Source organism: Homarus americanus, unplaced genomic scaffold, assembly GCF_018991925.1.
Source record: "Homarus americanus isolate GMGI-L3 unplaced genomic scaffold, GMGI_Hamer_2.0 scaffold52512, whole genome shotgun sequence".
Lineage (NCBI taxonomy): Eukaryota > Metazoa > Arthropoda > Malacostraca > Decapoda > Nephropidae > Homarus > Homarus americanus.
In genome coordinates this window covers 895,325-909,616 of record NW_024735442.1, presented here as the reverse complement: position 1 = coordinate 909,616, position 14,292 = coordinate 895,325, and the positions used below count along the sequence as shown (strand labels likewise).

At 37.0% G+C, this 14,292-nt stretch overlaps 1 protein-coding gene across 1 annotated transcript in view; it reads left to right on the top strand.

Moving 5' to 3' along the window:
• The window catches only part of LOC121870877 (cohesin subunit SA-2-like), a 70,640-nt gene that overhangs the window by 43,092 nt on the left and 13,256 nt on the right, over positions 1 to 14,292 (top strand). Inside the window, exons 18-21 of the mRNA XM_042372850.1 lie at positions 2,085 to 2,255; positions 4,688 to 4,896; positions 5,089 to 5,246; positions 7,042 to 7,087. Of these exons, the coding sequence (XP_042228784.1) occupies positions 2,085 to 2,255; positions 4,688 to 4,896; positions 5,089 to 5,246; positions 7,042 to 7,087 (584 nt within the window). The remainder of the gene's footprint in view (positions 1 to 2,084; positions 2,256 to 4,687; positions 4,897 to 5,088; positions 5,247 to 7,041; positions 7,088 to 14,292) is intronic.

Sequence of the window (14,292 nt, the reverse complement as noted above, 5' to 3'; positions counted from 1 at the left end):
ACAGTACATTATACTGTAATGTTTTTCCAATTCCATTATTGATTGAAGGATGGCACATTCAGTTCTTCTTCTTCCTTGTCTCTGTGCAGGGTAGTACAGTATCACTATGTTTTTCTTTATTTGTTTTATATTTTACATAAAGGAATTTTTTAAATTAATAGCCTAACCATCATACATGGTGTTCAGTTCATAATAATCAAAAGTTTAAAATCCCTGAAGAAAATTTTTGGAATGCCCTTCTGTTTTAAATATAATAGAAATTCATTCTCCAGTGGAATTTTGATAATTCGTGTTCTTAAATTCACAGATACTTCCATTACTACCTCTTTTTAAAATTTCACATTCAAATATTCATAATTCATCACTGAGCACCAACTGCTGTAGTGTTTATTTACATAAGAAAACATAAATGTTGTGTAAATATCAAATCATTGTTATAATTTGCCTTGGAAATAAAGAAAATATTATATAATCATCACTTCAGTGCTCTAATGTGAATTAGAAATAAAGACAATATGATTTAAGTATTAAAATAAGAAAAATGAAAAGTAGTAAGTGAATTGTTTATGGGAGGTTGGGTGGTACCTGAGCCGAGCACACCCCTCCGACCTTATAAAGTCAACATTATGCTAATTCACCATAATTCCCATATTATTTATGTTCATATGGTACCGGGTAAATAAAACATATTAAATAATAAAGGTTCAGAAAAATTATTTCACATTCAACCTCATATGAGTTATTGTGTGGTATTAAGGGTAATGGAAAAATTTTCTCGGAAGTTCCAGAAATTGCCCTTTACTTCATCTCTTAAACCTGGAAAAAAAATCCCCCCCATCCCCGGAATTTTCCGGGTATCGGGAAAATATTCTCAGATTTTTCCGGAAAATCGTTCCCAAAGCCTGAATTTTATGGAAAGTTCCAGCTTTTGGGATCGATTTTCCGAGAAAATTTCTATTCCGGCTATCGGAGAGTTCCAGGTTTGAGGGATTCCGGCTAACGGAGATATTACTGTACTTGATAAAAATCTGTATTTGGCACCTTTCTCAGCTAGCTAGCAGCAGGGCGAGAGAGTGAGCCTCAGTTACCCATGAAAGAAGTGAGAGTGAGGTTGGTCAACTGTGTGTTGCTCTCGCGCAACCCTTGTCTATCGGCCTGTATCTCAAAACGAGTTTTTCTAACCTTCAAATCCCTAAGGCTCTGCCAATTATGGGTTGATAATAATAAAAAAAAAAATAAGTAGTAGAATAACATATTGTGCGTGGCTGAACATATAAATTTTCTTTATATATGGCTTGGTTTATTATTTGCTGATTTATCTTTATAAATATTTGGAGGAAAAAATGGTAAGTTAGGAAAAAAAAATCATTCACCAAAAACGAAAGTGATAATCAGAAATATCTATATGTCACATTCAAGAGGAGTAAATTACCTATACTCCACATGAATTTCAATGTAATCTAGCAAGAAGTTATGGAGAAGTATTATTTTGAAAACTGATAAGAATATAAAGAAAAAATCGGGTATCAAGGATTAGGCATTAGGCAGAACCGATTCAGGGGTATAGCAACAATGTATCTGGTGTCCTTAATTGCTGACAGGAAAATTATATTGAATGATCAATTATTAATGATTTTTGTGCTTCAGCTTGATGCTCCCTGTAAATTCCTGGTGCTTTGTTGACAAGTGTGGTCACAGCTAACCCTACGCCTGCCTGTCTCCATGTTGGTGTATTGGCATAACCTATGCAAAATTATGAGAAGAAAAGGAGCTGTTTATGTAATATAGAACTACGTTTTGAACAATTTCTTTGTTATTGTATTTTTATGGTGTTCAGTGTTTATTAATGCAGTTTTTGAAAATATGAATATTTCCATTTGAATCAATAAAAATATAATTTGCGATTTGATAATTTTCGATGTCTACTGGTACCTAACCTGCGAATTTTTAAAATTCCACTGTGCGTAGGTCTCTATATTAGCCATACGTGTACTGTAGTCTTGTGCTAATGATGTATTTTTTGTATGTTATCAAACCGATTATCTTGTTAAGAAATAGGTAAATGATTACATAATATTTTTCAGTACTACGATGATTATGGTGATATTATCAAGTCAACGTTGGGAAAAGCTCGTGAGATAAACAAGGTCAACTCTGCAAGGACTATGGCTCTGGCCCTCACTATGATCTTTAGGGAACTTCAAAAGGATAATGTGAGAATTAACAGACAGAGTGTAGATTTCATTAGTCTGAAGGTGAGAAAATTATTTATTTGGTTTTGTCATTGCGAAGGTGTTTATATGTTCATGACATGATAATAAATTTAATTGTGCTTGTTTCATATGAGGTGCTGAGTGTGACAAGGCACCAAGCCCTCCCTCCCAAATTGAGTTATATTATTATCTACTCCCCAACCTTACCTCTATATGCAGACACAAACTGTAGGTAGGTAGGTAAAAGCGTCCCTACTGTCTGTGATCTGCGCCTCGAGGTGGATTGAGGGGGAGAAGGGGACAAGCGCCCTTGGCCCCCAATCATGGCCTCTCACTCATAGCGACTCATTATTTTGCGGTTTCTTAACTAATGGGAGTCCATGTTTCTAAAAAAGATTTCATAGGAATGCTATGTAATAACACTTGAATTTTTTAATTTTTTTTTCAAACTGGCAGAAAGGAGGGAGTGAGGGTCATTGAGAGAAAAATAAACAAAACAGAGAAGAGAGGGCAAGGAGGGTGGGAGTGAGGGCTGGTGTGTCATGTTCTGGCCTGTCCAAGTGACGGGTCTTATCACACCAAAGGGGGGAGGAGGCAGCTGGGAGTGAGGGTGGGTGGTAATATTGGTAAATACAAGTCATTGTTTACTGTAATCTTTCTAATAATAACTAAGACTTAAGTACCGTACCCTCATTTTTTTTTATTATTATTAATACTTTTTGGTGCTTGGCCCTGGTTGAAATATTGATAACACCTGGTAATGTTTGCTTTTATGCAAACAGTACAATGACCTTTGACTTTCTAGTGTGGTCCTAATACATTACAGTGGTCCCTCGGTTAACGAGCACAATTCGTTCTAGAAGGTTGCTCGTTAACTGAAACCATTGTTTCAATGGGTTTTTGGGTAATTGGTTCCAGCTCACCGAAAATTGCCTAGAGTCAACAAAAAAGGTAGTAAAGTACACTTACTTTGAGGTGTGTATGTAGAAGGCTCCTGGATGATGATGATGGGAATTAGAATGGGGGTGAAGGAGAAGGGAGAAGAGAAGGCATTGGGGTGGAAGAGAAGTCACCCCATGGTGCCATTTCACCCATAAAATTTTAATTCACTTGGTGTAATTCAAGTTTATTTTCTTTAAATCAACACTGCAGTGCATCATATATTGTCAATATGTAAAATAAATTTCAAAATGACCAATAGTTTGACTGGAAACAGAAAAAAAAAGAGTTTATGTTGAAGAGAGTCTGAAGCAAGATGTTACCTCCACTGAAAAGATACAGAGACTGACGCCTGTATGGTGTGTTGACAGGCTGTTTGGTGTGCTAAAAACTAGTTTCCCTGTACTTAAATTATGTTCAATAATTGTTAAAAGACTAAAAATTTTAATATAAGACTTAAAATTATTGAATAGTACAAACTTCTTGATATTTACTAAAATAGTAAGGATTTTAAGCCCTAGAACCGATTACTGTATTGGCGGACTGATATGACAGCTAGTGTGCAAGTGAAAACATGTTGAGGGGCGCTCGTAAGGCATTCGTTAATCGAGGGAATGCTCGTTAACCGAAGTTAAGAATCTTATGGAAGGTAATTCGTTAACCGAGGGATCACTGTATTGCTTCCATGTAATGAAAATTATACCTCAACAATGCATATTAATGAAACTGCAAACACTACCCATCAAAAACAATAAAAATTTTACTATAAACAATCTTTTGAATTAATATGGCTTTAGTATCTGCAAAACCAGCTTTAAGAGCTCTATACACTGCCACTTGAATGAACTCAGTACAGTATCTTCATTGGTTCAAAAGTTATATAATTTTGAATTTTTCCAAGTTTTAAGAGCGTTATTCTCGATTGTGATTTTTGGCGCTTGGTACCTTGCCGCACTCTGCGCTTCATATAGTAGTGTCCACAGCATTTTCTGACCAGTAAGTTATCTGGTGTGTGTTTGTGTGTACCATATACAGTAAGAAACTCATAAGTTGGACTATGGGGCTCTAGCTAGTCCGACTTATGTGCGCCCCCCTCCCCCTTGTAATTTCGATCACCATTTTGTTGAAAAATCACATCCAAAAACAAAATTCAAGTTAGCAATACTTATTTATAGTGTACTTACATTGTAGCAGATGAATTTTAAAATTATTGTAGCTGACAAATCTTGATGAATTTTGAGGACAAAAGGGGGCCACATAAACTTTACTGTAGTTTCACTTATACTATTTAGTTTCACTTATATTTATCTGTACAGTTACACTTAAAACTAGCATTTATTTCTTGGTTTAATCACTATCGAAATCGAGGATGTGAGGTGACAGATCAGGGGTTACCACAAATTCTGACGGAGGTGTAGGGTGAGTGATGGCAGACCCACAGACCCTAGTCCAACTAATGGCTGTTTTCGACTTATGGAAGTCTGACGTGTTTGCCCACTGTAATGTAATGATTGTATGCAAATATTATATTTCAGGAACTGGCAAAACGATTTGCTTTATCATTTGGTCTTGATGCTGTAAAGAATCGTGAGGCCATCACTGCTCTTCATCGTGAAGGTATATTGTTTGCAGTTAACCCACTTGAGACTCCAGCAGACCCTACTGGCCCTCCACCTAATCTGGCCTTCTTAGAAATCCTGACAGAGTTCACAAATAAACTTCTCAAGCAAGACAAAAGAGTCGTGTAAGTAATTCATTAACTAATATTTGTAAAATTAATTTAAAAGTATGAACATCTGATCCTTTACACTTTACGCTAAGTTTACACATCCCTGGTTTATACAGCGTGACTTTTATTCTTGAATTTCTTGCTTAACATTTTGGTCACCCAATAATATAACTTGCAAATGAACTTTAGAGTTGTGTTATTTTTCAGTCTTGCATATTTGGATCGTCGCATTGCTGCTGGGATGCCTAGTTCCCGTGGTGAGGACTGGCAACCTCTACTTATGTATCGCAATTCTTTGGTACATGGAGAGGGTGATCAGCCACCACAAACATCTAAGCGCGCATACACACGAAAACGAAAGCACGGTGAGTGTTTATATTTAAATAAATTTGTGTGAAAGTGTGTGGGAGAGATGAGGAAGAGAATTGATAGTAACAGTGAAGTAAAGAGTGAGAGCACCAGCAGGAAGGTATGTACACTATTACCTAATTGATGTAGAGAAGTAAGTATGTTATACATATACTGTATGTTAAAAATTACTGCAAAAGTAACACAATAGTACCTTGTTACACCGGACTAATTGGGGCAGACCGCAGTCCAAAGAAAGCTCATCCATGCCCCACCCCCATAACACTGCTTTTTTCGACTTAATGAAAATCGGTTGTTTTTATATTATTATTGCGCTTCTACAGCTATGGTCTTTAAGCGCATAAAAATTGGTTAGTAAAACACTATTACATCAACAATTAAAAACAAAGAGAGAGAGAATTCTCGGGGTTGAAAATCAGACCAAGTCAGGTCGTTGACAACTGTTTTCACGGATATGATTGTTTTGTACTGTAAAGTATTATACAGTACGTAAGTAACCACAGAGTTTGTCTTGTGAAGAAAGAAAAACTATACTGTACAATACAGTGCTATAAAGATAAAAATAAGAAGAAATGAGAGTAGGTGTATATTGTGTGTGAGAGATGTGAGTGTATCTGGGAGCAGTAGGCGGGAGGTAACTCTCTCCCACAGGATCCCTTTAAGACGTCTTATGCAGTTTGGCCATAATTCCCTTTTTTATTAGGTTCATTTGGTGCTAGGTTGATAAAATACTATCATAAAAGTATCATTATAGTACTGTTTTTACCAAAGATTATGCAAATTTTCTCCACCCTTTATTCGTATGTTAATTACGTTGGGGGGGGGGGTTTAGTGGTGTTTCCGTATTTTTACACACTTTTATACTAAGCAATATTATAGATCTTTGGCTAATAATAGGGACGGAAAGATACATACTGATAGGCAAATAAGTTTATTATTATTTCTTTTTTTTGGGGGTGTAAGACGAGTGCTGTTTTTTGGTGATTATTAACTTGCTTTACAGTATTAGCCCACAATACTAAGAAAATTTTGCAGAAAAATGCGATTATTGTTGGTTTGAAGCTCAAACAACTATACATCACGGGTAGTTATTCTCATTCAACTTGCGATAAAATAATAACTATTCTCAAGACTAACTTCAAGTTTTCACAGTTCACTAGGAGAGGGATTGAGCTGCACAAAAAAAAATTAACCCTCTAGCTTAAAAAACAAAAAAGTCATGGTTGTTTGAACTTCAAAAAACTTTAAACGCATTTTTCTCAGCTTTTTTAATTTTGCGCTTCACCCCCCTTCTGACGCGGAGCGCCTCATTTGTTGTCAAAAGTGGGACGATACGGAGCGTCTGAAAATCCACGGTACGGTGGATGGAAATTTGTCTATTGTATTAATAAAATTTACAGATTGGAGATTACACACACACACACACTTACAGTTGTATTATACAGTATACTATATTTTATATCATTTATATTCGTATGTATTTCATACGATTTTTAGGTTGTATGGGTAAAAAAATATCAAATACTGAAATGTCTAATTTTGAATGTCAAATTAGTGGGTGTTCAGCCATCTGTAACTTGGAGAATGCTCAAGTAGCTTGGAAGACACAATCTTTTCTGGATCTTACTTCTTTCAGATGCTAATCACTGCTATTGTTGAACACATGCATAACACTGAATTTAATTTTGCTATACAGCACCATTTGATTTTCTAATTTGGAGATGCTTGTGAGTTATTATTTTAATCATTATTTTTATGAAGTGCACTATTCTAAAAATCTATTTTCAACAGTGGACGATGATGATGATGAAGATGAGGAGGATGATACTCCATTCCAGTAAGTAATGGAAATTTTGGTGGTCCTTCTGTCACAATCACAAATATAGTTTTGCACTGTATCAACCACTGGTGGCTTGTCTTAATCACTGTGATGGATTCTTTTAAGCTATTTTATGTTCACAAAAATAAGCCTTCAGGAATCAATATTGTTAACTACACAGGATCTTTGAAGTTGATTATGTAACAAGTTGCCATTGGTAGATATATCACCAGTAATGTAATACTAACACTAATATTAGCTGCCTTAATCATATTGAATTAAAATACTTGAATAAATGTAGTGTAAGTTCTGTTCTCAGAACTTGTTCAGCTGGCATGCATTAGTAAGAAAATTTTTGGAAAGATTTTCATGAAACTTTTGCATCTTCTTCTATTCCTAGGGTAAGGTATAAAAAAAAATCATATCTTAAGTTTTGTTGTTATTCCTCCTCCACTCAAGGCCATCTATTGAAGAACCTCGAGAAACTGGCCGTCCTCGTCGTCGCCGCCGACTGGAACAAGTCCATGCAGATGTTATAGGCCGTGTGATTCGTCACAAGTGGTATATTGATGGGGAGGGAGTGTATTGTACAGGTACAGTGTTAGGTATTTCTGCACCAGGTACAGTGCCAGAAGAATCTGATGATGGCCAGTTCATTAATGGTACCTGTTATGATGTTCAGTATGATGATGAAGATTTTGTGAGACACTTGATTTTAGAAGGAGACTGGCAACGGGGTGACGTCCAAGTCTTGGGCCGAGCCCCAAGTTTTACGGTCTAGCTTCTCATAGCATATAGCGTACCTGTATTTGCAGAAAATTATGGTAGGATGAGTGGCTGAAAATATTTTTACATTTTTATATGCCTCTAAACTTTCTTTAGTATTTATTTTTAACCTTACGTGGTAGTTATCAGATAGTTGTAAAGGAAGAAATATTCAAAATTTTATATTGATGGTAGAATTAACAATATGCACTTGTAGAAATTATAGTACTTTTAGAATTGTGACTGTAGAAGAAATATTTGTAGAAATTATAATTTTATAGCTTATGAAATAAAAGATTTTATAATATTCTTGAAATTTATGTATGCTTGAATGTAAGTTGAAAAGTAAAGACTTACATTTATTAAAGAGAAAGAAAATTCTTACTGGAGAAATCCAGTAATATGACTTTGTACAGATAAGTGTAAATAAATTGTTTTTTATGCTTATTTTTATCCTTAATCCTGTTGAAGACTGTTGCCTTCTGTACCAAAGAATGTTGCTCCTCCTCTCCTAACAGACCAGTTTTCCTTGGAATATTTTAATAACATCTAGGGGAGAGCCTTAACCCTTAGGCTGCGGGAGGTTACCATAAGCTGAATAAAATGGCAAGGGCGGGAACACAGCGAAAGGGTTAAACACCTTTGGCATCAGCCTCACCCATAATTAGTGTAACTAGACTTTACTCCCAGGATTGCTGTATTTGCCAGTTAAAGTGCTTTTAACAAACATTTTTGTAGTGCACTTTTTGCAACTAAAGAAATTACAAATTATGTGAGTGGAATATATAAAATACTTTTGAGCAGTAAAAACATTTTTTTTACTTGGAATGCAAAACAAAACTCCAAGAATATCTTCCTCACTGCACACTATACATACCATAAAATAGGGTTTCCAGTGGTATAATAAATTTGCTATTGCAGGTACACCACCAATTTGACGGCACCTCGGTTCCAAAGCCTGCCGGATTATCCGTTTTGCCGGACCAACCGAGGTCAGGTAATAATAATTCAACAATACACCTCTGACCCACTAATGATACACCTCCTGTGTCTCTAAAGCACCATGGACTGCTAGAAACTTCAATTTAACAAATATTTAAATGTAAATTAAATGTGAAAAAGACACAATTTTGGGCAACATATTACTGTACACACCTTGTACTCAAATGTACTACAAAGGACTAAAAATTTTCTTTCTTGTGCAAACTATGTGATGTTTATACTCAGATTAATTACTGTCTTTCAAGGATTCCAGCAATGCAAGTTATATTCTGCTAAGTTTAGTCAGCGACATTTTATAAGATAAAAACTTTAAGCCTGAAACTACCTTCACCCTGGCTGGGAGGATGGCGGAGGTGAGGTGTTGACAGCTGTTGGGGAGGAGAGATAACAAAGTGTATACAGGGTAGTTATCAAATAGATGGAGTTTAAGTTTTGCCTTTATAAAATGTCACTGAATTGACTTGACAGAATATAACTTACATTGCTGGAATTCTTGTAAGATAGTGATTAATTTGGGTATAAACATTTGAGTACAGGTTTGCCCTTAGGACAAATATTTTTTTTTACTTTTTTTCACTATTTTGGATGGTGTGTGCATGCAAATGAGTAAAAATAAATGAAGAAAGTTACGTTTATCTACTCGAAAATACGAGTCGAAAATCTTGTACTCAAAATGTACTACACTTAAGGACTAAAATTTTTATAACTTTTTGCAAACTATGTGATGTTTATACAGTAGATCGCAACTTAAGCGTATTTTTCTTCCGCGGTTTCAACTATATACGGATTACCCCGGGGGTTAGATTATAATTTCCAATTTCGAGCTCAAAATTTTCAAAGGGGTCACAAACCCATCAAATGCTCCCACCTCTCTCTGTCTCAGTTGCCACTTGTGCATTGTCGGAGTAACATCTGTCTCGTGTTTGTCAATTTGATGCGCTTAAACCTCTCTCATACTCGTTCATAATGCCCAAACACAAGCCAACCTCTGCCTCTGGTCCTCCCGCAAAGAAACAATGCTCTGTGATGACCCTGGAAGAAAAAGTGGCCATTTTAGACTCCATAAAAGGCGGGATGTCAGTCACTTCTGTGGCACGGAAGTACGGGCAGAACGAATCAAGCGCGAGATCCATCAAGATTTGGGAGAGGGAAATTCGCAAAACCGTGTCTACAAGTATCTCATTTACTACTTAGGCGACTAGCCAGGTTAGAGACATAACTCTAGTGAAGGTGGAGAAGGCATTAAACATCTGGGTGGAGGATATGAACCAGAAACGTGTCCCCATCGACAACAACATGCTCAAGGAGAAGGCACGAGTCTTTATGACCAGTTTGAATCTGAGGATCCTCAGGGCGAAGCGTCCACCGGCTCTGAGAAGAATTTTCAAGGTTGGTTCAACAGTTTCGTGAAGCGTTTCAGCCTGAAAAATATTAGAATTACTGGCGAATCGGCATCGGCGGACGAGGCAGCTGCACGGGTGTTCCCATAAGAATTCAAGAAATTTATTGAGGAAAATAGATATCTTCCAGAGCAGGTCTTCAATGCTGACAAAACAGGTTTGTTTTGGAAGAAAATGCCAACCAGTACCTACATTTCCAAGTCTGAGAAGCAGGCCCCTGGGTTCAAGGCTGCAAAGGACCGTGTCGCCCTCCTGCTATGTGGCATCACAGCAGGGCATATGATAAAGCCAGGCTTGATTTATAGGTCTGCCAACCCTCGTGTTCTGAAGGGAGGTCTTACAAGCCTTATGGCTATGTTCCAGCAGCTTAAGAAACAACAACGACAGCTTCCCATCACCATGTTCTTTAAGAAAACCTCAACATCAACATAGTCAGCAGATCAGCCAATGCCTTCAACTTCTCGCAGTGACCTTGGGCTGCCCACATCCTCCCCTGCATCATTATTTGACCTTGATCCTCCCACAGTGACATGGGAAGGGGGTGAATAATCTCAAAACAACAACACGGGTATGTCTACATAAAGTTTTTTAACTCCTATTTTTACTCATTTACATGCACACACTATCCTAAATACATAATTGTCCTAAGGGCAAACCTGTACTGTACTCCCGTGTACTAAATAATTGCTAAGTTTTTATGTCTAGTGCAAACTATAGCTTGTTTATATTCAAATTAATCACTATCTTACAAGAATTTCAGCTATGTAAGTTATATTCTCCCAAGTCAACTCATTGACATATTACAAGCAAAAAACTTAAACTCCTCTATATGACAGATAAATAAATACGCATTGGGTAAACCTTGGCATTGGCTGTCAAAACACCACGTCCCCTCCCCCAACCTCTCGGCTCCCGCCTCCCCCATCCTCTCAGCCAGGGTTTGGTGGTTTTAGGCTTAAAGTTTTTATCTTATAAAATATCACAGACTAAAGTTAGGAGAATATAAGTTGCATTGCTAGAATCCTTGCAAGACAGCAAAATTTGAATATAGACATTACTGTATATATTTTGGACAAGAGATAAAAATTTTAATACATTAGTGTAGTAAATTTTAGGACAATTTTTCAACTGTATTTTTGGCTAGATATACATAACTTTCTTCTTTTATTTTTACTCATTTGCATGCACACACACTCCTATATACATATTGTGAAAAAGGTAAAAGAAATAATTGTCCTAAGGGCAAAGCTGTACTGTACATGTACTCAAATGTACTAAATAATTAAAAAAAAAATTGTCTTGTGCAAACTATAGCATGTTTATATTCAAATTAATCATTAACTTACAAGAATTTCAGCAATGTAAATTATATTCTCCCAAGTCAGTTCAGTGACATTTTATAAGAGAAAAACTGAAACTCGCTCTGAAGAACAGATACTGGTAAATAAATACACACTGACTAGACCTTCGGCGCCGGCTGTAAGTTGCGAGTCTACTGTACTCAAATTAATCATTATCTTTCAAGGATTCCAGCAATGCAGGTTATATTCTGCTAAGTTTAGTCAGCAACATTTTATAAGATAAAAACTTTAAACCTAAAACCACCTTCACCCTGGCTGGGAGGAAGGGGAGGTGAGGTGTTGATAGTCGGGCAACGAAGGTTACCTAGTGCATATTTATCAGTCATATAGAGTGAGTTTAAGTTTTTTGTTAATAAAATGTCACAACTGACCTGGGAGAACATAACTTACATTGCTGATATTCTTGTAAGATAGTGATTAATTTAAGTACAAACATCCCATAGTTTATGCTCCACCCCCACTTCTAATTCCCATCATCATCATCATCAACCAGGAACCTTCTATATACACACCGCAAAGTAAGTGTACTTTACTGCATTATTATTTTTTTTTTACTTTGTATGTACTTTTCAGTGAGCTGGAACCAATTACCCAATATCCCATTGAAACAGTGGGATATCAGGCCAGTGGATACCCCTCATCCCTTCATAATTTCCTTCTTAATATTTGCACCTTGGCCTGGTTTTGTCGTGAACTAAGTAACAGTTAAATCTGAATGACCACATTACTTGGTTTGCTATGAGGTTGTCCAGTGGCTTGGGTGTTTGCTCCCCTCTGTAATGTGTTGGGTCTTTAACATGTTGGAACAGAAAGTTATCTCTCAGAGTTTCTACAAAAAGAGTAGTGGGGTTATTTAAGTCATTTTGGCTTGAACTCATTTCTCCAGTCGATGTTGCCATAGTTAAAGTCCCCCATGATAAGGAAGTGGCTAGGGTTGAGCATTGCTTCAATGTTTATTAAGGCTCTTAAGTTTCTTTGGTTTGGGTAAGCTACAGTTAGGGATCTGTAGACACTCCCGACAATAAGTACATCTCCTCTCTTTAATTTAGTTTTACACCTCTTATATTCTTCAAAAACATCCTCTCCCTGTTTTTTACAAACACAGTATGTTGAGAATATAGAATAAAGTCATGCATCGCTATTTACCAAGTATAATATTAAAGACACGCCTTACTATTTACATGCAACATTGTCTACTAAGTATGAAGAAGACGCACATCACTACAGGTAATTACATTCAACATTGTCAAATATGAATGAGAATGAAGACATCACTACTTACATATACAGTATAGTCTGGATTTACACGGTATTTGTTTACGCGTTTGGGCATTTACGTGGTGCCTTGCCAGAATGAAATGTTTTAATTACATGGTAAATTTAATCTTTTACGCGGGAAGCGGCGCGAACATGGTGCGCACAAGGTCACCCAGTCATCAAAACATTACCGAGCTCTTCGCCCGCCACCCACCACAGCCGGCCCAAGTCAGTGATAGTGAGGATATGGATTTTGAGGGGTTTGACAAAGAGGCCCTGCAAGCCTCTGTGGTGGATAGTGATACAATTGATACAGATGAGGGCCAATAATCTGCCCTCTGCCTCGGAACCAACCCCTCATCCCCGTGTGCCCAGCCATCTTTTCTTCTAGTGTAAGTGTTAAAAAACCCAATATTATTGATATTTCTCTTAAATATTAATTGTGTGTGCATACTATCATAAAATTAAGACGTTATTTTTACTACAATGTACGTATTGTGTCTGAAAAAGTGGAGTTTGAGAGTCGGCCCAGTGTCTATTTCAATTCATCCCATATGTTCTGTTATTTCGTTTACGCGTTTCTCGTTTTACGCGGACCTCCACGGGTTCAATTGCACTAGTTTCTGGTGTTTCTTAAAACACATATTTTTTCTAGGGAACCTTTCATTGACATTTTGATTTCTTCTCTTCCTTTTTTCTGCCTTTTCTTTGCACCTGAGATGTATTTTCTGTATCTGTCTCTATCCCTGCTGGCCATGGTATAATAAAAAACCAGGGCTGTTTAGAATAGTATAACAGTGTAATGTATATCAACAATTTCACAAAACACAATCACGGACAACTGGAGATTCAGAGTTTGGACAACACTGACAGGTGACCACTGTCAACGTCCTCACTCCTCTTCGACAGAGAGCACAGTAGAGAATGACATTGTTCTCAGTCTGGGTGGCTTAAACTTACATTTGACCTCTTGTCAGCAGATGCATTGGCAAACTATGCTGGTCACTAATCCTTCAGGTGGTCTCCTGAATCTGGGTGGTAAGGTGAGGTCAGCTTAACGCGGTCACTATTTCTGGTGTTGGGTAAGGTGAGGGCCACGGGGCCGTCGCACCGGTTGCCATACCCCAGGGGCGGCTCTGCGCATTATTATTATTATTATTACTATTATTATTTAATATTATAAACATATTGCAGCCAGTGCTAGCTTCAGTAGTCTACCATTACTTTTCCACTTTAACAATGAAAATATCTCAGAACGCCTAAATATCAGATGGATAACCAATATTACTTACTATAATCAGTATTGTACTGTATGCAATTAAAAAAAATCACAACATGCTTCCTCCATACACCATCCTTCCTCCACACACCATCCTTCCTCCATACACCATCCTTCCCACACACAGCATCCTTCCTCCAGCATTCTTCCTCCACACAC